Raw genomic sequence first — 26,360 nt, forward strand, 5'->3', positions numbered from 1 at the left:
CTTAGCAGCATCCGCAACCTTGTTGATTCCGCACAAGGATTTTTTAGGACCGACATATATTATTGAAATGATATTCCGACCAAGTGTTCCTGATAATTCTGACAATTGGCAGGTGTTCAATGATGATCAATTTCTTGCAAACTGTTGATAACTTTGATGATTTGTATTTTGATGGTAGTTAGTATCCTTCAAGAGACACCATTGAAAGTGTTGATGCGGAAATTGGTGAAAAATTCCTACAACCGAAAGGTAATAAGATTCCTAAGGGTCTTGTTTCTTTTGAAAAATTGTTTGACAAGCAGGATCGCTATGTTATAAAGCGACATAAATCAGCTGCTAGTACAATGGAGTATGAGCAAGTGAATATGGGAACAGATGAGAATCCAAAGATGATCGATATTGGAAAATGTTGTTCACATGAAGAAAGGTGTAAATTTGTTGCATTATTGCAGCAATATATTGATGTCTTGGCCTACTGTTATGATGACTTGAAGACTTTTCATCCTAAAGAGCTTCGTCATGATATTCTATTGAAGCTGGGTTTTGCTCCTTTTCGTCAAAAGCAAAGTTAGTACAATCCGAAGATTTCTTATACCATCTTTGCCGAACTTCAGAAAATGTTAAAGGCAAGGATAATCTTCCCTATTGATCACTCCATGTGGATAGCTAACATTGTGCCAGTGCACAAGAAAAATGGAGAGATCCGGATTTGTGTTGATTTACGGAATTTAAATCAAGCTTCTTTGAAGGACAATTATCCATAGCCTATGATGGATCAAGTCTTGCAAACTGTTACAAGGTCTGAGATGTTGTCTATGTTGGATGGCTTCTTTGGATATAACATAGACAACATCTCAGACCCTGTAATAATTTGCAAGACTTGATCCATCATAGGCTATGGATAATTGTCCTTAAAAGAAGCTTGATTTAAATTCCGTAAATCAACACAAATCCGGATCTCTCCATTTTTCTTGCGCACTGGCACAATGTTAGCTATCCACGTGGAGTGATGAATAGGGAAGCTTATCCTTGCCTTTAACATTTTCTGAATTTCGGCAAAGATGGTATCAGAAATCTTCGGATATTACTGCCTTTGCTTTTGACGGAAAGGAGTAAAACCCGACTTCAATGGAATATCACGATGAAGCTCTTTAGGACGAAAAGACTTCAAGTCATCATAAGAGTAGGCCAAGACATCAATATATTGCTGCAATAATGCAACAAATTTACACCTTTCTTCATGTGAACAACATTTTCCAATATTGATCATCTTTGGATTCTCATCCGTTCCCATATTCACTTGCTCATACTCCATTGTACTAGCAGTTGATTTCTGTCGCTTTTTGACATAGCGATCATGCTTGTCAAACAATTTTTCAAGAGAAACAAGACCCTTAGGAATCTTATTACCTTTCAGTTGTAGGAATTTTTCACCAGTTTCCGCATCAACACTTTCAATGGCATCTCTTGAAGGATACTGACTACCATCAAAATACAAATCATCAAAGTTATCAGCAGTTTGCAAGAAATTGATCACGTGCTGATCATCATTGAACGCTTGCCAATTGTTAGAATTATCAGGAACACTTGGTCGGAATATCATTTCAATAGTATATAGCGGTCCTGAAAAATCCTTGTGCGAAATCAACAAGGTTGCGGATACTGCTCCAGAATAAGCTCTGTCATTGAATTCCTGGGAAACAACAGATAGATCAAAGGCATCAAATGCCTCAATTGGGTCCCACACAAGATTACGATAATGCCTTAGCCTATCGCTTCTTGTCTGATAGATATTTCTGACTTGACAAACAATCAATTCAGCGTCTCCCTGAGCATGCAAATTCTTAATTCCTTTCTTTTCAGCAACATTCACTCCCAAAAGAAGAGACTCATACTCAACAGTATTATTAGTATTGTCAAACTGTAACTCGAAAGAAAATGGGAACATTTTACCATCAGGAGACACCAACATGACACCTGCCCTTGATCCGATGGAAGAACAACTGCCATTAAATTCTAATGTCCAAACATCATTTGGATCACCAACACTAACAGTATCAAAATTGAGCGGTTGCTCTTGTGAAGTTGAGGATCCCACAGATTCAGCAACAATATCCTCACAATCACTTGAACTTTCATCAAGTGAAACGACATCCTCTATTTCAGGTACAACTTCAAACTCATCATCAGCATATAAGAAATAATTGCCCATACCTGATGACTCAAAAAGAATCTGAGCTCATTGATCATCAAATTTCACAACGGTGTATTGCGATTCCTTTTCTGGATACAACTTTTTGATTTCTCCCTTGACGAGAATACGTGCTTCAGTCATATCCATGTTCAATTCCCCTCCAACATCTCTGCAAAAATTCCTTCCCAATAGTATGCCATAGGAAGCCGACACATCAGCTACCAATACTGTCATTTCGATCTTCTTGTCTGGAAATGCGACAAAAGCAAATTGTGCATCCTTAATCTGACCTATTGTGCATCCATGGAAAAGCATCTACCAAACGTCTTAGTCAAGGTTAAACCAAGATTGTTGGCATCTTTCGCCGGCATAACATTCTCGGATGCTCCAGAATCAATTACACAATTACTCAACTTATGATCAACAAGGAGAAAAAAAAAGGTTCTATCTTCTCCATAGGAGAAGGAGAGCTCACTAAGTTGTTTTGAGATATGTTGGATTTGGGAGGATTACTTGAGGAAGTATCTTTCTCTTTTACAAATTTGACCGAATGATTAAAATGATCCGAATTTGATCTCAAATATTCTACTTCAGACATTTGTACTTTAGTTTTTCTAGCATGATCTATTATGTCAAATGCTTGAAAAGAATTGATCAAAGATTGGTTAAGGTTTTCATTTTGAGAACTTGAAACATTAGGTGCACTGGTCTTTGATGCAGGTGCAAAAGAATTAACTAGTGCAGAAAGATTTGCAACAGTCGAAGGAGCACTTACATTTTTATCTTTCGCATTGTCTCTAGGAATGGAATTGTCCTTTGGAGGATTTGGTAAAGGAGTTCCACGCTTAGCAATAACAACTGGTGAGCGTTGAGAATCCCTGACTTGTGTGGAGTCATCACTATTCGCATTGACAGGCCGCTGTGCTGCTTGCGCTTGTGAACGAGTGAAAACCGCAAAGATATCTCCATCATGCGCATCTTGCACATTATCTTCTTCATACTACATATATCTGATGTTAGAGTCGCCAGCCAATTCTGCATCATCTCCTTGAAGCAAATTGGCATTTTCATCACCAAATGGAGGAAGATCATTTTGTTCGGATTCATAGTAGCCTGTAGTTGAATTCTGAGGCGAAATAATTGGAAGCATTGTTAGGGAATGTTCTCCTTGGAACATCACGGTATGGCGCATTCCCTTGCATGGAAATCTGCTTCTTGAGTGCTAACAATTCATTCGCTAGCTTTTGAATCATAGGGTTAGCAGAATTTGTTGAAGAAGACTATGCATCAACAATTTGATTATTCCTAATTTTGTTAGGATCTTTTCTTATCTTACCAGCAAGGATAAGATCATCCTCAACTGATATGGCCATCTGTTGTGCAACAGCCAAATCTGCATGATTATTCCTACGCAAGAGAAAACTTACTTCTGGCAATTGAGCATTAATAAAGAAACATTTTAAATTTCTAGCAGTAGGTTGTGATGCCGTCAGAATGCGATTGTACAACTTATTGAACTTCGCCACAAATTCTTGCATGGGCTCTTGTGGTTCCTTTTTCATTTGAGTCAATTGCGCTAAACGCGCATGATCATCTTCAACGGGCTTAAACCTTTCCTCGAACCTTGTTTTGAGGCTAGCCCAATTCATAATACAATTATTTGGAAGATGAAAAAACCAATCAGCAGCTGCACCTTGCAAAATTTCAATAGATTCTCACTAAAACATCTTCATGTCCAACACCGAGAACACCACATGCAATATAAAAAGCAGCGATGTGTTCATCAGGATGTTGAGCACCATCTCTCGAAAACTTAGGCAAATTCTTTCTTGTGCCTTTTGGAAGTTCATGTAAAGGTGCCGTTAGGCTTAAAGGGCTGAACGCAGTACCCCAAGGACCCAAGACAGCCATACTTAATGGATTGTATGGGGGAATTACAAAATGATTGACGGTTGGGATAACCGCAACTTGCAAGCTTGAGGCCTCACATGGTATAGGAGACCGCTGTGCAGTAGGTGGAAAACTCCTTGTTCGCTGCAAAAGAGATCTCGATCGAGGATGAGTCACAAAAAGAAAATTATGTTGCTGCAAAAACTCAAAGGTAGGATCAACAATTCCTGTTGCACGTTGTCCATGAGTGTAACTTTGATCAGCGAGATATTACAGTGGAAAAACACACTGCAACCCAAAAGAGAAAATACCGGTTGCTCGTCGCTCCCCAGTAGAGTCGCCAAAAAACTGTTGGGTGAATATTTTGTCACCAGCGTACCAATGACAAAATATGTATTTCACACAGCTATGTTGAGACAAAGTCTCTCCTCTCATCAAGGGGAGGTTCCCTGGTAGAATTTGGGTATTTCAACAACTTTGAAATTAAATTCGGAGGTAAGCTTAGGGCATGTAATTTTCTTTTTTCAGAATTAATGTATCTCACTTCACTTGATGATATTTCTTACAACTAACAAACCTAACAACTAATAGAACTTCTTTATAATGATTTTTAAAAATTTCAACAATCATGTAAGCTCAAAGTCTTACGTGAGTGCAACTTACTATAATCACCACACTTACAATTATAATCACAACTTGTAGCTCAAAGTCTCCAAGATGTGATTAATTTTCTTAAAAACTAAGAGCAACTAATAGCAATACAAAGCTTACTATGTAATCACTTAACTATCAGAAGATTTCCCAAATATGCAAATAGCACAAAGTCTACTTGTCACAATTAGAATGCTCTCTTACTCACATACACAATATCACCAATAAGATTCAAGTATTTAGGAATGATAATGATAACTAGACATAAGAACAATTCAATCATAAACACAATCTTAGGCCCAACACAAAGTTTGGAAACTAGCGGATTGCTATCTTTTATTATGCTAAGCAAGACTCTGCCGAATTTTTTCCTCAACAAAGACTTTGAGTTCCTAGTGTGTTTCTTGTGAGCACTTGACATCCTGTGAGTTCCTAGTGTGTTTCTTGCAAGCACTTGACATCCCGTAACTCATGAGTTGCTCGTAGAGGGCAAAAAACAGTGAGCACTTGAGGCTAAAACAATTTGTAAATTTAGAGGAGTGGTTGTAGGAGGTAGAACAACTGTCCTATAATATAGGATGTGAAAATCCTATAAATATGTAATATGTACTATTGAACAAAACTTGAGAATAGAAGTTAGTATCATGTGTATAAATTTTTTGCGTTCTTCTACAACTCCTCCCCTCTCCTGAATTAGTGTCATAAAAAAAGAAATGGATGTCTATAACCTTGTCAAATGTTCTTATAAGATTTTTGCCAAGGTTTTGGCTAGGGAGGTAAAAAAATTATTACCCAAGATCTTCTCTCCTACTTAAACTGGTTTTGTAGAAGGAAAATATATGTAGTAGCAGGATTATCTTCTAACTAGTTGAGAGCAGATAAAATGGGCTAATAGTATTGAATAGAATATATTTATGGCTCTTATTGACTTTTAAAAAGGCTGACCGTAATGAATGATCCTCCATCCTTGTTGTTTTGAAATCTTTTGATTTTGGAGAATCTTTCTGTAGATATGTTAATGTTCCATTCAAGGATGCATCACAACAAGTATATGCTAATCTAGAACTGTCTTCTTCCTTCCCCTTGCATTGGTCCATTGGACAAGGGTGTCCACATGACCCTTCTTTGTTTGTGATTGCGGCAGAAGCAATTCATTATATCTTAAGAGATTTCTCCTTTGGTCCTACTCTGAAAGGACTTGCTCTTCTTATTGGGGGTTTATTGTTAGAATTGCAATTTACTGATGATGCAAGCCCTCTTTTTTATATGGATTGATCCCCTCGTTGTACAAGAAGATGAAAGTAGTGCCTCCATCCTCATATGTCGATGCTTACAATCGGGCAATGGACATCAAGAGTGAAAGTAATACATCCTCCTAAGGGAAGAGGAAGGTGGAAGATGATGAGAGCATTGAACGTAGTAGCGACGAAGAATCCAAAACGGTTTAGGCCCTACAATGGGATATGATGAGAATGATGAAAGAATTGAAAGTAGGGAAAGGAACCCAATAAAGAAACTAATGAACTATGGTGTACTGAGTGCAAAATTGTCCTAGAAAGATATTTTGTGAGATTTGCCAAGTGATGGGGCACTCAATAAAGGAGTGCCCATATAATTTGAAGAATAGAAGTACACTTGTTCTCTTCACATAGGGAGAATCCACTCCATCAAATCCACATAATGCGTTGCCTGACGATTATGGAAATCAACGAGGAGGGTGAAATCAAATACAATGACTCCAAAGGACGTCCTATCATACAACGTCGACAATGTAGTGAATGGGGACACTTTGCGAGAGATTGCCAGAATAAGAAAGACAATGTACAATTATTGTGTAAATGGTGTGGACTAGGCAATCATGAAGATACCGACTGCCTGAAACAAAAGGGTATCAACATGCTAGATGTGGAATGACAAGACGAGGACATTTTGGCATTTAATAGAGCACAAACGAAGAGGGCAATGTATCTACACCCTTGTACAAAGAAAGAAAGACTTTGAGAGGCCAAAGCTGATGTAGAATGGGCGATGGCGAATGAGAGAAGAACCTCTAATGAAGTGCCAAGTACTTCACTATGGTAGGAGTCGGAAAAAAACATCATACGACAAATGTTGCAGACAACCGTACCCATCAAGGTGACAAACCTTCTACAAACTATACTGCAATTGAGAGTGGCACTCACAAACATTATCGAGGACAACCAAATTGAGCGAGAGGAAGGTTCAAGCAAAGACACGCCGCCACCTGAAGGTGAGCAAGTGGTTGATCCAATGGTACTGATGGTGAACATTGGGAAGCAACTGACTGATGTTGAGATGGAAATCATGGGGAAGAATTTGACAAACACCTTCGTTGATGGAGGCTATAGAGTAAACATACTGCCACAAGACACTTGGAAGTGCCTTGGGAAACCAACTCTTTGGCCACCAACATTTCACCTAGTAGGCACCAACCAACATGGAATCAAGCCTTTGGGGACATTGATCGCACAAAAGGTAATAATCGGGACCCAAAAATTCCTCTTGAATTTTTTGGTCATTCCTTTGGAAAAGAAAGCATACGAGGCATTACTCAAGAGAGGATGGTTGGTAGAAGCCAAAGCTGATCACAATTGGAAAAAGAATACAATCTCCATTGAGAACAAGGGTTGCAAGTATGCAATTGATTCAAAGAACCAAGCTGTCAGTGAGGAAGCAGCTTCCTTGGACTCGTTAGATTTAGATTTTGGAGAAGAATGGATGGAGAGTCAAGGTCGAATGGAACCAAACGATGAAGGAATTTTGGAGTTGGAATCTTGCTCGGAGGATGAAACAAATTCTCTCCGTGGTCTCTATTTCACTGGCAAATGGAGGACTGAGGTATTTCCATCAACTTGTAATTTTCTCAAAGCTACAACTCTCAATGAAGAGCAATCAATGAAAAATGATTTTACGAAGTTGGACAATTCATGTGTGCAGGATTGTGCGTTGCAAAAGACAATAGTTACAACAAAGGCATTCGACTATGTAGATGAATACAAAATTATAGACAACAAAATTATAGATTGTACTTCTTGGAGTATTGAGAGCAAAACGTCCAATGTGGAGTGTACGGATACTTGTCAAAGAAAATCAACTTAACAAAAAAATAACAGGGATGGGAAACAAAATTAGAATGATTATATGGGGAAAAAGGTGGAAAATAATAATAAGATATTAAATGGGGAAAATAAGATCAATTATAATACTCCCAACTTCCTCGTACAGCCTTGTGCACTCTTAACATCGTTTTGCAATGTATGACAAAGTTCCTTTAGGTGTTCTGTACTAATTAAAAACTGTAGACTACACTTGCTTGAGAGCCACATTGTATGATGGTGTATTCATTGTGTACAAAAGCTATTTGTACGACAACATTTGGTGAATGGCATTGTAAGGTGCGACACATCAAGCACACCGTACGGGTTTTCTAGACCCTCATTGTACGACACATTCCTCCTTCTGTACGGCTTAGTAGTACTGTATGACACTTTTTGGCATGTTCTCATGTATGACACATTTTGTCAAGTTCTTCCGTATGGTACTGTTTCTCACGACATCACTCCGTACAACATCTTGACCTTGTACGACATCTTGGGCTTATCCCGTATGACATCTTGGTTAACATTTCGTACTACATCTTCATTATTCGGTACGACTTGAGCATTTCCTGCATCGTATGATGATTGTTGTTTGGTGGTACCGCATGGCGGTTGTTGTTTGATAGTATTGTATGACGGTTCTTGGCTGTATGATAGACCCCTATTGCTCTCGTACGACATTTGCATCCTTCATTCGTATGGTATCGTTTGGCTTGTGTTGTATGACAAACTTGGCACCATTTTTATGTATGGCTTGCATCATTATTGGTAGAGTATGACACAACATATCGTATAGATTATAGGGCAGTTGGTACGACTTGATCATAATTTTGACATGAAATCTCTAATTTTTGGCTTCGTTAGCATTGTTTGTGGCATCTTAAAAAGTCACGAAAATCATGGCCGCCATAGAGTTCTGTGTGGTTTTGAAGGTCTTAATTTGGTCTATGCGTTGCCCTCGAACCATTCTAGGGGCGTTGCCGCTAGACCTTGACACTACCCCTTGACCTTGCTGGGGGTGTTGCCCTCGGATCCCCATTGTCTTCCTTTGATTTTCCAAGTGTAGTTCAAGTGTGAATTGCAAACTACAAATAATTGTCTACATTGACATTATTAATTTTCCCTCATGTAACTTCACGTTTACTTGTCATCTAGAAGACGACATTTTCTTTTGGGGGGATTATCTGACTATATATTAATTGTTTGTCTTTCTTGGTTAGTTGTAAGTGTCAGTTGGTTGGCGGTTGTGTTCCTCTTGGCAATCATCGGGTGCTTTACATACATGTTGTACCCTCAAGGGAAGTAGTATGAGGTAGCTGGATCCACTCTGATCCTTGGCTGATCATCTCTAGTCTTTTTCTGTAATAATTTCATGTGTGAATAAAGATACATTTTAGTCTTGTATCTGGTATGCATTGTCATCTTTATTATTACTTCATGTATTTAATTTATCAGATATAGCAGTAAACACGAACATTCTTGGGTGATGATAGTAGTGAAGCATTAGAGGAAGATTACTCCAAGTGGTGCCAAAGGAGAATCAAAGGTAGTAGTAGATTTGGCTTTGTCCTGCATTTTTCAAGCTAAAAGAAAGAATAGCATTTAAAAAGAAAGATTGCTAATATTAAGGTGCTGCAAGATTCCTAAACAACTCATTATGCTATTTTAGAAGCTAACAATCTATAGGTCATAATGTCTTGCCCCCAATTCTTACACATTTAGATACAAGTCTATTATTCCTTTCCATATGTATATTACCAATAAAACCACTATTTTCCAGTCCCCTTCTTCCCATACCGATAACAATTCTTTTATTAGATAAGTACCATCATAAAGTCTGATTTACTATTCTAAAAGAAAGTCCATTAATCATTATCAATTCATTGTGCCCTTTGTTATAGATAGACTATTTCCAATTACTCCTTCCTGCTTCCCAATAAATGACGATTTTTCCTACTAATGTACTCCTAAAAAGGTATTCTTAGAACAAGAAAGGAAAATAATAAGTTTTATTTCAGTAGATTTATCCTTACTCTCAGCAGTAATCAGTTGGGGAACACAACATCATTGTTGAACATAAATGGGTTTTAACTTGTACTGTTTGTGAGATAGTGCTCTTCACTAACTATGACTCTATAGTCTTGTGTAATAGGTGTCTAGGTTCCAACTTATGAGTGCTGTAAAGTGGCTTTGCAGATCCTGCCTCTCTTTTGATTGTCAAATCAATGTGTGTTCATCACATTAGGTTATCCAGATACTGGTTTGTTTTGCTGTTGTCGCTGAAAAGTTCTCTGATACACTATTATTATAGCACAACTGCAGCTGCTCTGTAAAAACGTACCTGGTGACACTGAGAGCCTTTATCTTGAATATCTATTTTGATGTTTATCAATGAATGCTCTATGGGATGTCTTTAATACTTAATCTCAATAACTTTGTATCTATGCTTGTAGTTGCTAGAGATGATTCTCTTGAAGAATTCTTGGATAGCTATCTTCAGTTCAGGAAACGATGGTATGACTTATATCATTGTGGCCAGAGTGGGTCAATGGCTGGTTTGGTTGTTGGTGATCAGGAGCTATGCCGACGTGTCTTCATGGTCTTGTATCGCATGTTAGATTCCTCTTTTTACCCTTAATTTATTCTTTTCATAACTAAGATTGTTGTTATAGTTTGTACATAGATATTCTTTATGAGCAAAGATTTATGACATTGAAACTGATGTCAATTGGTCTAGGTCATCAAATCAGGATCCAGGTGCTCCTGCAAGGGAAAGCCTTAGCTCAAAGGAACACACAGGTTTGTCTTATGTTATTTTGCTGCATATTTATATGTATATAACACCTTATGGGGCTATATGAGCTAAAGATCAGTTTCAAGATCTGTCTTAAAATTTTGTGAAGAATATACTCTACGTGTTTCCCATTTATGCTGGGTGAAGTTTTGACAGATCTCTTGCTGGGAAAGAGGTTGCTAGACATACCAAAACTGATGGATATTGCTGCCATATATGGACATGAGAATTCAGATCTGACACAATCATTGGTAAACTTCACCACTCCAAGCATTTTATTATTTTAAGGTCTTGAGCTTATCTGCGATATTAAACACATTACAAGAGCAAAAAGTACATTGTAGGTTTTTCTTCAAGACAATGCTTTCTGCATCTACCTTTGCCTTTTCAGCCATCTCCCTCCCTCTTCTACACCAGAAGCTTGTGATAATCCTCTGGGAGGCAATAGCTTCCTCTGGAAGCCTCAGATGATCTATAGCTTCTGAGAACAGTAGCTCGAAAAAAAAAACAGATTGCCAAATATGAGTTCAAATCTTTCATCTCACAATTTGCAAATTGATCTATACACAAACTGAACATTCCTTTTATATTGAAAAGGAAACCCCATGCAAGGTCCCTTTCTGTGGAGGAATTGGAACAAAGAATATGGCTGCTCAAAGAATGCAGCCATCACTGGAGATTTATGGGAGCTTTTGACAGACTAGAAACACTTATTTTTGAGTCCAAGGAACCTAGTAGATCTGTTGTTTTGTTCAACAGAAATAACAAGATCCACTAGGTTCCTTGGACAAGAAAACTTGTCCATTCCCACAACAAGAGAATAAACAAGATGTAGAGGAATAAATAAAATAGTTAACTTTTATTGCATTATCTTTAGATGAAATTATAGCCGTAGATAATACTCTTTAGAGTATGCATTCATTTGTATTTTGTAGAAAATCATGTTTGCCTTTCTCATCTACTCGTTGTTCATAAAATGAAGGGGAATCTAATATCGCAACATTGATTGTTTTATAGTTACATGTGATTGCCACATTTTTACTCCATTGTTTAACAATTTGTTGGGTGTTGCCAAATTTGGATTCATATAAATACATTTAAAACTTGAATTGATCTTTTACACATTTTGTTCTACTCACGATTTGGTTTGTCTTGATTGTTGAATCTTTACATTTTTTAAGAAGTCTGTTTTGGACTCTTTTCTTTGGTTTCTTCTATGCCTAGTGTCCAATAACTACTTGGAATTCTATTTTTAGTGAGCTATATACAACTACACGCATTGGTGAATCAGCAAAAGGCAAGTGATAATATATTTATTGTTTTATGTTATAGGATAACTGTTGTTATTTATTTGTTTGGTTTCATTATTGTAGATGATATCAAGTAGTGAGACATCTAGGCCAAAGGGATCTATGATTCCTTTTGTTGATTTTTTTTGTTTAGTTTTGTTCTTACATTATATAGATGACACTAAAACCTTTTGCTATAGACACTTTGATGGCAAGTCGTGACCTTAAACACAATGATATTTTTTTGTATTTTAAAATTCGTGAGAGATGTCAAATAGGATCCAGCTTCTTAGAAGTGGTAAAGGGCATTCATCAAAATGCAAAAACATAATGTTGGACTTTGGCAATGTGTGCAGTCCAACAGTAGTAGATCAACCTACAACTTTAGGATTTATACCATTTGTTAAGAGACAAGTGAAACTGAATGCCTTAGAGGAAGACTGTAATGAGTTGCATGCATAGAAATAGGACTCGGACTCGGCACAGACTCGGCAAGGGTGGCTTGACTTGGGACTCAGCAAAGTGAAAAATCCAAGAAATTTATAGATTTTTAAGGATTTAAAACTTGTTTCTGTTAATTTTGTTAAAATTTTAGTGATCAGAATTAACAAAACTCAGAAATAGACAAATGCACACACATACGAACACAAGGTTACCCTGGGAAAATCTCCCTCTTGCAGAAAAAAACCCAGCAACAAAGATCCAGATCAAAATAATTAATAATCAGCAGTGTTACATGTACAATTCAGCTCGCTTAGAGCATAGAAAATAAACTTATCTGATCTGGAACTTTTAGGCGATCAATATAGGGGCAGACTTATTCAATATCCACGCTCAGCACATGTAATCCACAATACAATGACCCAACTGGAACTAAAGTATATGCTGATCGAATAATGACAAGTAATAATTCAGCAATCTCCAATGATGTTTGCTGAAGTGCAAGGTATATTTACTAGTGATCGCTGATGTTAAGTTGCGGATAACAAGCTCGTTATGTTCACCAATCAATGTTACAAATTCGCTGATGGCAGATCGCATGTATGCAGAGATCATTCACTGATTGTGATTATATTGTAAGGCATCAATATGCCTTTGTTATATACCAGACACAAGTCTTCTTATCTCCCAAGTCGGCCTTGTATCTTGCCACCAAAAACAATACTTATGAATATTCAAATACATGTGTTTTACCGCCCAAATTGGGCCTACCCCATTTACAAGTTACATGAGTTTGGGCCCAGCCCAATTACATAATTGATTGCTCTAATTATCACAATATATTTTAAATTTTAATTGGCAAAGACAACATTAAAATTTAATCATGTGAGAATCCAATTCTAGCTATATTTTTCAACACTCCCTCTTAGCTAGGGAGGATTCTCATAAATAATCAAGTTATATTGTGATAACAAAACATTATGAACCTTCCATCTTGCATACCCGCAGAGGATGGATCCACCTTGCATTGCCCGCAGAGAGTGGAAGAGGTCTTTCACCTCAACCTTCTCCTCGAGAAGGATACAACACCACCTTGCATTGCCCGCAGAGGGTGGAAGATACAACTTAATGTATCACTGGAGCTGAGACTCCCTCTCTGCCAAAGCTGTGTCCTCCACAACTCCAAGTCTATCTTTGAAGTATTCAAACTTGACTCAAGGAAGAGGCTTGGTGAGAACATCTGCTATTTGCTCATCAGTGTTGATGTATTTCAGCTGTATGGCACCTCTCTGTATCATATCTCGAACATAATGATAATGAGTCTCCACATGTTTTGATCTGTAGTGAAACACAGGATTGACAAACATCTTTATACAACTCTGATTATAACAATGGATGACTGTAGGTTCCCAAGGTTGTCCAAATAACCCGGCAAGAAGCTTATGAAGCCACATTGCTTCACTTGACGCCACACTTGACGCAATGTATTCAGCTTCAGCAGTACTCAATGCAACCGAGGATTGTTTTTTGCTACCCCAAGAGATCATGGCGGATCCCAAGCTGAAACAGATGCCTGAAGTGCTCTTCCTGTCTGTGACACTTCCTGCCCAATCAGAGTCGGAATAATTTTCCAAAGTGATGACAGTGTTGAGAGGATACTTCAGCCCATAACCAACTGTACCTTGCAAATATCTCAGGATATGCTTGGCTGCAACAAGATGAACATGCTTCGGTTTGTTCATGAATTGGCTGAGAGCACTCACTGCATAACAGATGTTTGGTCTAGTGTTAACTAGATATATTAAGGATCCAATTAACTGCCTGTACTCAATTGGATCTGCAAAATCAGAGTTAGCTGCAGATATACTTAACTTCTTCAAGTTAGTTTCCATAGGAGTAAACGTAGGTTTGCAATCCATCATTCCAAATCTTTTCAAGATATCAATAGTATATTTTCCTTGACTTAGAATGATTTTGTTAGATCTTTGCCATACTTCTAATCCTAGAAAGTAATGCATTAAACCTAAATCCTTCATTTCAAATTCTGAAGCTAATTCTTTCTTAGATCTAATGATGAGAATACCTTCACCAGTTAGAAATAAATCATCCACATATAAAACCAGAATTAACATTTCACCATCAAATACTTTAAAGTGAAGGTTAGAATCAACATCATTCCTAGAAAATCCTAAGCTTACCAAATATAGTTGGAGAACTTCTCATGTCTCCTACTTTCTCTGAAGGTGCCTTTGGGAGCTGCGAACTTTTCTGCTTCTTAAATTGTGTTTCTAACCCAAAGTGGTCTCTTCTTGCTAACCACAATGTCTCTGGGCCCATCAATTTGATCTATGGGTTCAGGTGGATCATTATGTTCCATAGGTTCTGGAGGCTCAATAGACTCCCTCTGAATCTCAAGGTTAGTATCAACATCCATATCTTGATTTTCATTTAGTTCTTTATCAATGTCAACCAAAGAACCCTTAGATCTTTTAAGAGCAATATTTTCTTCAAAAGTAACATCTCTACTTACCCCAATATACCTTTGACCTGGAATGTAGATTCTAAAGGCTTTGGAAGATTCATTCTATCCAACAAGGATACCTTTCTTCCCGGATGGGTCCAACTTGGTTCTCTTTTCCTTAGGTACATGAACATATACAGGGCTTCCAAAGATCCTTAAGTGGCTGATGTCAGGTTTGACTCCTGTGAAGGCTTCTTCGGGAGTCATGTTCTTTAATACATGGCGAGGGCATCTATTCTGAATGTATACTGCAGTTTTAGATGCCTCGGCACATAAGAAAGTCTACAGATCCTGATCGTGTATCATAGCCTTTGCTGCTTCAACAATGGATCTGTTCTTTCTTTCAACAACCCCATTTTGCTGAGGGTTGTAGGGAACACAAAACTCCCTCTTCATTCTTGTCTCAACACAGAAGTCATGAAAACTACCTGAGGTGTACTCACCTCTATTGTCAGACCTTAATACTTCAATTATTTTCCTAGATAGATTTTCAACTAAGGCCTTAAATTCTTTAGATTTTAGAAAGTAAATCCAAATCTTCCTAGAAAAATCATCTATGAAGATTACATAATATAAGAATCCACTAGGTGAAGCAATTGACATAGGTCCACATAAATCATAATGAACAAGTGCTAGTTTTTCTTTAGCCCTTCTTTCACTTTTACGAAATGGACTTTTAGTGTTTTTACCCATAGCACAACCTTTGCAAGTATTATCATGAAATTGACTAAGTTTAGGCATGCCTTTAACCATCTTCTCAAGTGAAGGGAGAGCTTGGAAATGTAGATGACCGAGTCTTCTATGCCATAGCTCACTAGACTCGGGAGCCTCATGAATGAGAGCTTGAATAGGACGAGCTGAAAGCTTGTATAAGCTCTCATATCTATTACCAATGACACGAGTTGATTTGATGCTAGATTTCTTAGGCCATGCAAGGACTCTTCCCTCAGAAAACGCTACCTGATAACCTTTGTCTTCTAAAGCAGAAATAGAGATAAGATTTCTTTTGATTCCAGGTATAAGCAAAATATCACTGAGATGAAGAGAAATACCAGAATCTAAGTCTAAAGAAGTAGTATCGAAACCTCTTACTGAATACCGAGCATCATCACCAATTACCACATGAAGATTAGACTCCTCCACCAAGTCTGAGAGGTGCTCCTGATAGCTTGTGATGTGTCTAGATGCACCACTGTTGATCAACCATGTGTTGCTGTCTGTTGTCACATTGCTTGACAAGGCATAAATGAAGAGGAAGTCTTCATTATCCTTCGGTTCTGCAACTTCGTTTAGATTCGCTTCTCCTTGCTTGGGTTGATTTTGGCATTCCTTCGCATAGTGACCAATTTTGTTACATCTGAAGCAACATATGCGTGATAGATCTCTCGGCTTCTTCCTTGAATCATGAGTAGCAGGAGGTCTGAAATCTCTATTCCTCTTGAAGTTGCTCTTCTTCCAGTGACCACCTTTCTTCTTGACGGATTGAGGTGCAAGCATATGATGATCACTACCATGAGAGCTTCTAATTGCTCCTTTTGTAGCCATCTGAGATTCTTCTTGGACACAATCTCCTCTCAATCTTTCAAATTGAGGAAGCTCGATCCTAGCACTGGTTCCTTGAATGAAAGGTTCCCATGATGGAGGAAGATCGTTTAGAGCCATCATGGTTAGATCGCTGTCTTCAACTTCTTTCTTAACTGTAGAAAGCTGATCCTTTAGATCAGTAATCCTCATGAAGTAAGAGGCTATGGATTCACCTTTCTCCAACTTGACATGAGAGAGCTGCTACTTCAAGGCTAGGATGCGGTTGGTGTTGTTGACCTCATACATCTTCTCCAAGGTGCTGAACATCTCTCTAGCAGTCTTCTTCTTGGAGATGGATGACACAATATAGTCCTTGACAGAGTCAATTATCACTCTTTGTGCTTGGAAGTCCTTTTTCCAAGCTTCCTTTTCTTCTTCACTATTAGGCTCACCAACATCCTTACCGACACATTCAACAAGGTCATTCAAGGCCATCATTACTTTGACCTTCCATGATGTGAAGTTGGCAGCACCTTCCAACCTATCTTCAGCTCTAAGGTAGGACGTCATGCTGATCGGAATAGCAAGACAGGTTGAGAGTGAATATGCCTGTTAAATCTGATCACAAGTATTACGAACCAAGCTCTGATACCATGTTAATTTTGTTAAAATTTTAGTGATCAGAATTAACACAACTCAGAAATAGACAAATGCACACACATACGAACACAAGGCTACCCTGAGAAAACCTCCCTCATGGAGAAAAAAACCCAGCAACAAAGATCCAGATCAAAATAATTATAATCAGCAGTGTTACATGTACAATTCAGCTCGCTTAGAGCATAGAAAATAAACTTATCTGATCTGGAACTTTTAGGCGATCAATATAGGGGCAGACTTATTCAATATCCACGCTCAGCACATATGTAATCCACAATACAATGACCCAACCGGAACTGAAGTATATGCTGATCGAATAATGACAAGTAACAATTCGGCAATCTCCAATGATGTTTGCTGAAGTGCAAGGTATATTCGCCAGTGATCGCTGATGTTAAGTTGCGGATAACAAGTTTCGTTATGTTCACCAATCAATGTTACAAATTCGCTGATGGCAGATCGCATATATGCAGAGATCATTTGCTGATTGTGATTATATTGTAAGGCATCAATATGCCTTTGTTATATACAAGACACAAGTCTCCTTATCTCCCAAGTCGGCCTTGTATCTTGCCACCAAAAACAATACTTATGAATATTCAAATACATGTGTTTTACCGTCCAAATTGGGCCTACCCCATTTACAAGTTACATGAGTTTGGGCCTAGCCCAATTACATAATTGATCGCTCTAATTATCACAATATATTTTAAATTTTAATTGCCAAAGGCAACATTAAAATTAAAATTTTAATTGCCAAAGGCAACATTAAAATTAAAATTTTAATTAGGTTAGAATTCGATTCTAGCTACATTTTTCAACGGTTTCATGCACCCTTTATTAAATAAACCTTAAAGGCACAATAACATCTTCAAATAGAAGCTAATTTGATCACATACACAAGTATACATCCATCACATTGGTATTAACTCAAATTGTAGCTGATGGAAATAACAAACGTAGATATATGAATATTGTCAAATGTATACAAAACTCATGGAATATGAAATCCATGACATCAAATGTTCCACGCAAATATCAAAACAACAACTACAAGTCTATGGCTTAGAGGAACATGTATCCCTCCTACTAAGGCATCTAAGGTACCTCTTCGATGATTCAACAAACATAGTTTCTACCAGTGACTCCATTTCACCCTCACCAACATCAATTGTGTCTGTGTCTACTCGTGCTCTAACCTCCTCCTCTGCCATGGCTACGACTTTAGCCTCAGTAAAGATAGGATCCGTAGCCTCAGTGATGCACTCTAATTTTGGATCGACCTCCTCTAGTGTGATAGGGGTGGAGTCATGGTCCAAAACCTATCTTTGTCTAAGATAAAGGTTGTAATGAACAAAGACTAGATCGTTCAACCTCTCCACATATAGTCTATTGCGCTTCTTGGAGTGTATGTGCTCAAACATACTCCAATTGCGCTCACAAGCGGAAGCATTGCATGCTTGGTTCAAAATGCAAATGGCCATTTGTTGAAGATTTGGTGTTTTAGGACCAAACATTTGCCACCATCTATTTGAGATGAGAAAAAGAAAAAGAAATCAGTCTCATTTCCAACTTTAAGACTGAATAATATAAAATTAAAATTATGCCCTTAAAATATATTTTTACCTGGCTGCTTTTTTGTTCGATTGTCTTTGCAAACTTGACAAGAGAAGACCTCCCCTTCTGCATTAGAAAAGGCTTCTATCTTGTGGATTATAGTTCTACTATCACCAGGTGACATCCACTCTATCACCAAGTAGAGCCCATTAAGAACCTCCTCATCCGCTTCAAAATCAGGGCGGAAATGGAATGTCGGATTGAGGTAATAAGAGGCTGCATGCATGGGCTTGTGAAGCTGGAGGAGCCATCTCCTATCAATGATATCCCAAATGGGACAATACTTACTCTCATCTCTTCCATAGATAAGTTTGATGGCCTCCTTGGCCCTATCCATGCCCTCATACGTGTAGCCCAATGTGGGCTTCTCCTAATTAGCAACTCGTAGGAGAACTACCAAGGGCTCAATGAACTACAAATATTGTGAAACATTAATAGTCATAATGTAGAATTGATAAAAGTTTTACCTTCACAATCTTTGCACAAGGGGCCCAAAAGCCTGGCTCATAAAAAATGCAATCTACCACATCAATCTTTGCGATGGTTATAGCATAGGATGAGAAAGTCCACTCCTCACCAATAAACATACGCCTCAAAGCTGCCTTACATCGAATCAAGGATTGTAATGTGATGAAATTGGTGTCAAATCTAGTGATTCCAGGATGAGCCAACTCCTTTTGCCTTGTGTATTGCCTCATTAGGCAAAGGACCCATGAATGATTGTATACAAATTTGCAAATATTTTTTTCCTTATCTACACATGCCTTGATCCATGGAAGCTTACCAATATCTTCCAACATGAGGTCAAGGCAATGGGCGGCACATGGAGACCAAAATATAGATGGGTGCCTCTCCATCAAAAGTCTACCCGCAACAACATAATTTGCTGCATTATCGGTGACCACTTGTACTACATTCTCCTCACCCACCTCATGTATGACCTCCTCTATAGCCTCACATAGGAATGTGGCATTTTTTGAATGTGCGGAAGCATCAATGGACTTCAGGAACATGGTGCCACCTGAAATTTGAAAATAAAGCAAAACCAATGATGATTCAATAAATCATAAATAAAAAATATTAATCACTAAATCATTTGAATTATTCAATGCATTGAGAGAAGTAGAACGATCAACCACTTGCAGAGGAAACAAGAAAATTCAGGATTACCGTATTTCTTCTGTCAGTCCAACCATCGGTCATGATAGTGCAACTCTTCTTGCTCCATATCTCGTGCTGGTCCTCTAATGTGGCTTTTACATTAGCCACCGTTTTTGTCAAAATTGGGCCATTTAAGTCAGATTCAAAAGTGACTTTGAACCCCACCCCACAAATAGTGATGGCATCAACCATAGTGACTTTGAACCCCACCCCACAAATAGTGATGGCATCAACCATTTCTGCCAATAAGGAGACCTGTCACAAATAAATTAAATAAGATGAGTATGTCCAACAAAAATTCATTAGACAAAGCAAACTATAAATTTTTAAACAATCAAATAAAAAAGAATTACTTGACTGCAAAGAACGGAATGGTGCTATAGTACCAAAATTGGCCAATTACATGTCTAGCTGCATCATGTACCTCCTTGTTCCAACCCATGCTCTCAAGCGACAGCTGGGCACCAAGAGTAGTAACTTAGGTGTGAATGAAAATAAGCAAATAAAAGAAAAATATGAATAAAAATTGAAACATAATGTTGAATTTATAAAAAATTTACCTTCACAATCTCTGCACAAGGGGCCCAAAAGCTTGGCTCATAAAAAATACAATCTACCACATCAATCCTTGCAATGGTCATAGCATAGGATGAGGAAGTCCACTCACCAACAAACAACGCGTCAAAGCTGCCTGTAATAGGCTGCCCTAGTTTGAGAAATAAGGTGACTGGTTTTTTACTTGAATGACCCTGTGGTTTAGTTGAACCTGGTGCGTTTATTTTTTGTAGATTTCTTAAAAAAACACACAATATGAACAGCACAGGTACTTTTTGAGCCCATTAATAATTATGTCAAACAATTGGTGCACATTTAGGAAAAAACATTACATATAAATTCATGCATACAGTTGTAACAGCTATAAATACTTTTTTCCGAACCTTGAATAGTTGCCGTCCAGATAAGTCACAAATTAGTTGTTTGATAAGAACACAGGAAACATTATGTATTCCACTCAACATCCAATGACTATGACCAGGCAAGAACCAACTTAAAGAACCTGTTTAATTGCAGAAGTTCAGGTTGCTGTGACTGTGCATTTTCTGTAGTTTTTCGACCAGCAGTTCCCCCCCCCCCTATGTGCAGCGCTGATCAATGCCTGCCGCCAATCACACTGCTGGGCGACCATGAACCAAGCTTCTGCTGTCCTCACAACTATGCACTGCACTGCATGGAGACAAAGAGAATGGTGCGGCTAGACCCAAGCCATTACGGCCAGCACAAATACAAGACATGCGTTCTGGGAAGCTGAGTTTCAGATTTTATTCGGCTACGTTCCTGCAAATTCTCCTGGTTTCGACTTGACTGATTTTTGATTGCATCCCTCAACTCTCAGCCATTTTGGTCACCAGCACTAAGAGTAATATGTATGTCAATCGTTGACCATGCTCTTCGACTCTTCAGCTGGAAATTCATCGCTCAAATTACATTGCCAATATATACAACCAATGCCATATCGATTTATCTCCTAGGCTTGGTATTTCACAGGTGTAGGAGATGTCACAAATGAGGGTTGACATCCTCAAATGCCTGAAATAACTCTAGAGATAATCTCTGGAAAACACAAACTCCAGAATTCACAATTTCCAAGATGCCATTAATGCTTGACGAGCTTCCTTATATAACTCCATTTGGGCACAAATCCCAATGCACCAAGAATGTGGGATTAAAGAATGTTGTAATAAATAACATTATCTCCTTATGTCTCCCATTTAAAGACGACTTTTAATATTTTCTTTCCCAACATTAGTCCTAGCATTAAATAAACACTTAAGTTGAATATTTAAATTTAATTTAGAAATTTCTAATTTAATTGCCCAAATAATTAATGGCTCATTAAATTTGCAAACTAGATGACAAATAATGATCACCATAAATACTGGCATTATAAAATGCATCAAATAATCCCAGCCACTGAGCCACTGCTAACTTACTATAAATAGCAAGTATCTGGAAACTCTGCCAAAACACCTCCGATTGGCCTAAAATTGAAATCGCGTAGGCCAAATCCCTCACTGATCCCTGTAAAGTTCTAGTTAGCCCTTGGGACCAAGGCAAAATGGGCTAACTACAGATTACCACATGACTAGCTAAAAGGGGAACATTACATTGCCTTACATCGAATCAAGGATTGTAACGTGATGAAATTGGTTGCAAATCTAGCGATTCTAGGACGAGCCAACTCCTTTTGCCTTGTGTATTGCCTCAATAGGCAAAGGACCCATGAATGATTGTATACAAATTTGCAAATATTTTTTTCCTTATCTACACATGTCTTGATCCATGGAAGCTTGCCAATATCCTCCAACATGAGGTCAAGGCAATGGGCAACACATGGAGACCAAAATATAGATGGGTGCCTTTCCATCAGAAGTCTACCTACAATAACATAATTTGCTGCATTATCGGTGACCACTTGTACTACATTCTTCTCACCCACCTCATGTATGACCTCCTCTATAGCCTCACATAGGAATGTGGCATTTTTTGAATGTGCGGAAGCATCAATGGACTTTAGGAACATGGTGCCATCTGAAATTTGAAAATAAAGCAAAATCAATGATCATTCAGTAAATCATAAATTAAAAATATTAATCACTGAATCATTTGAATTATTCAATGCATTGAGGGAAGTAGAATGATCAATCACTTGTGGAAAAAACAAGAAAATTCAGGATTGTCCTATTTCTCCCATTAGTCCAACCATTGGTCATGATAGTGCAACCCTTCTTGCTCCATATCTTACGCTGGTCCTCTAATGTGGCTTTTACATTAGCCACCAATTATGTCAAAATTGGGCCACTTAAGTCAGATTCAGAAGGGGCTTTGAATCCCACCCCACAAATAGTGATGGCATCAACCATGTTTTACTAATAAGGAGACCTATCACAAATAAATGAAATAAGATAAGTATGTCCAACAAAAATTCATTAGATAAAGCGAACTATAAATTTTAAAACAATCAAATAAAAAAGAATTACCTGATTGCAAAGAATGGAATGGTGCAATAGTACCAAAATTGGCCAATTGCGCGTCTAGCTGCATCATGTACCTCCTTGTTCCAACCCATGCTCTGAAGTGATAGTTGGGCTCTAGGAGTAGTGCATGGCTCAAAATATGAATCCATCCTAGATTTACAAACTCTAGGACCAATGCTAATGCTCCCACTACTACTGGCAGAAGTACTAGCACTAGCACTAGGACCATATGGAGGCATGGAAGAAGCCTTTCCAACACAACCAATGCTAGCCAACTCCTCTCTTTGCCTCTTCTTCATTTCCTTTGGAACTCATGAATAGCCTTAGCGGGTGCTTTGGTGCAAGGTTCAATATCATGGCTGCGTATGCCAGCAGGGTGGTATTTCAATCTATTTATGCCTTCATGAAAAAGTGTTTTGCAATATTTACAATTGGCCTCTCTATTTTTTTGCTTGGGAAAAATTTCAGCATGTTTCCAAGCTGGATCTTTCTACCCGGGGTTGTTCTAGGACTAGACATTGTGAAAAATATGATTTTCAAAAGTTGAAGGTTGCTGCAATAAGACATTATTACAAAAACATAAACATTTGTGTGTTGTCATTTATAAACTAATGCAAAAAAAAACAATGTAATATAAATGTTCTTTTAAACAAAATAATGTAATAGAAATGTTTAAAAAAAACAATGTACATCGTAGGGTTTGCTCTTTCTATGAAAGGAAATGAATAAAATGTTTTAAAAAAATTAATGTAATTTCTGGTTAGAAAACACAAAAAAACCCCCAAAAATCAATCTTACCTCTTCGAACAAAGTTGAAATAAAATGCAACTTCTTTCCAATCCTTTGTGTGGAGCTCTTGATGTGCCAAATGTGAGTATTACGCTGCCCCAATGTGATTTGTTGACAAATCTTTGGTCTTCCTCCTTGCTGATTGTCCTACAATGCACTCATGTTTTTCCTCACAACTCACTCTTCTCCTCCTATACAATGAATTGAGCTCACTTTTAGGGTTAAGGAGGTGATATAAGTAAAAGAAAAAGTTAATTGAACTTTTTATAAGTTTTTTTGTCTGGGCATTGGGACTCGCTGGGTCCAGGCTGAGTCCTTGAGTCCTTGGACTCGCCAAGACTCTCCCAAGTTTGGGCCTCTGGGACTCACCCAGGGTCACCTGGCTCAAGACTTGCTGAGTTTTGGCGAGTCCCAGAACTTTGGTTGCATGACAATGCTAGAGATGATGTTCCAAAGGAGTCCTAGGGTAGCAGGAATAATTATATTAATAAAGCCACCTCAAGAAGTGATCAGAAAATGGAGATCCTATACAGAAGGGTAAAATAAATGCCAAATAAAAAATGTAGTGTGAGTGGGATCTGCCAAGGAATTTTTAATCTAATTGGGCGTTGAAGTACTCATTCATTGAACTGATGCAGAATGAAAGCAAATATGAGCCTCCCATTGATTGTAGGTGTCAAATTTGCAATCGAAAATACGGTAGGGTTAAGAAATTGCAGCTCAAAGTTGACACCATAGAAAAAACGTTGGTAAAGTTAATTAAAAACAAATCAAAGATAGAAAGGAAAAATTAGTGATAAGATTGAAAACATGTCTTCATTTTTAGCATGCTATGGAATTGATGAGTATATTAAAAAAAAAGTGAAGCTTGTTGCGTGTGGAAGTATAATTGAAGCTCAATTTGGAAAGAGGATGGGAGCTACACAAATGAAAAAAAATGATTAGCTGAGTGTAGCTTTTCATATTTTGACTAGAAGGCATCCTATGACAAATCAAACATTGTCTTGATCCCCACAAATTTGAATCCTCCCATTGGTGTACATGGGTGAATGCAAATATCTTTCAAATCTATTAATACTATGCTGATAAGAAAATGTTTTATAGTGTTGCAATTGTTAAAGGTTATTTATTGCTTGAGGTACAAATTTACTGTATTAGTCCTGCGTTATTAGGTTTGCAATTTTAGTTCATCTTGAATTTAATTAGCTCACCTTTTAATGACCTCTGTTTGGCAACCTGACTTACCTTGTACTTTGTGTTTCAATATTATCTTATGATTTCTTGATATTTTAATTGTTTGATGCTTACACATTTTGGGAGATTTATATCCACTATGTGATGAATTGTAAATTTTGAAAGATCCTTATCTTTATTGTGTTGTAAAGGGCAATGCTTTGAATGACAATGAAAGAATGGTGAATATTAGAAGGTTCTGGTAAAAATTCATACAACATTCCACATGAATGTGTCTAGGAAAAGCATCTTTGGGATGTCTTCAAAGCATCAAGTGACGGGCATCCTCAAGTTGCCCCTATTGTTTCTTCTTGTATGCAGGGATTTATAGACATTCGTAAACATCTCCTGCCCATTGGGGACATCCCCACTGTTTTTTTTCCCTAGAAAAACCTAGCAGTTAGCCTCCCAACACTTCCCCACATTCATGGATGGTACCTAGGGTAAACTGGAAGCTTACTGCAGAGGCAGCTGGTTCAATGGATCAACCCCATGACCTCCTTCATGCTAATTACCAGCACTCAACCACTGAAACTAGCCCATTGGGCTAAGACGTACCCAAATTAAAAAGATTTTGAAATATATATAATTTCTACAGTTATTTTTTAATAAATTTATAGCATTCATAGATTTATATATTTCTGCAATAGAGTGATAGAGTTTTCTAATTATATTGTTTCCCAATATGCCTAAAATCTAAATTCATTCACAAATTCAAATAATGTAATAATTCATTTTAGTTTTTTATCAACAAGAAATTTTGAGAGTAGAGGTTGCACCATAACTAATAAAATGGTAAAGTCTCAGAGAGAGCTTGTCTGTCCAAGTGACTGTAGAAGGCTAAAGACATCTGAAGAGTTGATTGGAGGAGGTTCCGAAGACCTACAGACAGATTCTGGAAGTTTTTGCTGGATGATAGTATCTTGCCAAGTGTGCATGTGCCTTGAGGTCCCATTCTCATGACTTCTTGAGGCTGTAGTGTTCACTGGGGGTGCTGTTGTCTTGTACATAGGCAATAGTGTCCTTTGACATATCTGCTTAAATCCTGCAACCTTTTTCTGTAGCAAATTGGTGCCCTGGGACTGGTTTTTGGATTTGCCACAGTCAGATCCCAGGGCTGTTTCAACAGTTGGTTTTTGAAGCTTGGGGTATGTGAACTAGGTGCTGGTGTTCAATGTTGGTGTGTGCTGCAAAGGGAATTCTAATGGTGGATGTTGTACATTCTAGGTGTGTTGGTGCTCCAAATTGTATCTTACAGTTGTAGAGAATGTGTTGAAATGTGGCGACTGATCAGCAAAGTACTGTACACTCAGCACGTATTTTTTTTTGCCGTTTTTTGTTGATGAAAACCGACATTGTAATAAAACCCTAAAAAAGGCCGACTTTGTTTGTTGCCCTAAAAACGCATGTTATAAGCGGCTGGGATGCTTAAGGCATTGTAA

The 26,360-nt window shown here is 37.9% G+C and overlaps 1 protein-coding gene across 1 annotated transcript in view; it reads left to right on the top strand.

Annotated features, from left to right (window-relative positions):
- Nucleotides 1-26,360, top strand: part of LOC131035078 (uncharacterized) — a 98,831-nt gene that overhangs the window by 17,730 nt on the left and 54,741 nt on the right. The window contains exons 2-4 of the mRNA XM_057966705.2: nucleotides 10,308-10,467; nucleotides 10,592-10,653; nucleotides 10,805-10,899. Of these exons, the coding sequence (XP_057822688.2) occupies nucleotides 10,308-10,467; nucleotides 10,592-10,653; nucleotides 10,805-10,899 (317 nt within the window). The remainder of the gene's footprint in view (nucleotides 1-10,307; nucleotides 10,468-10,591; nucleotides 10,654-10,804; nucleotides 10,900-26,360) is intronic.

The sequence above is a fragment of the Cryptomeria japonica genome, chromosome 3, assembly GCF_030272615.1.
Source record: "Cryptomeria japonica chromosome 3, Sugi_1.0, whole genome shotgun sequence".
Taxonomy (NCBI): Eukaryota; Viridiplantae; Streptophyta; class Pinopsida; order Cupressales; family Cupressaceae; genus Cryptomeria; species Cryptomeria japonica.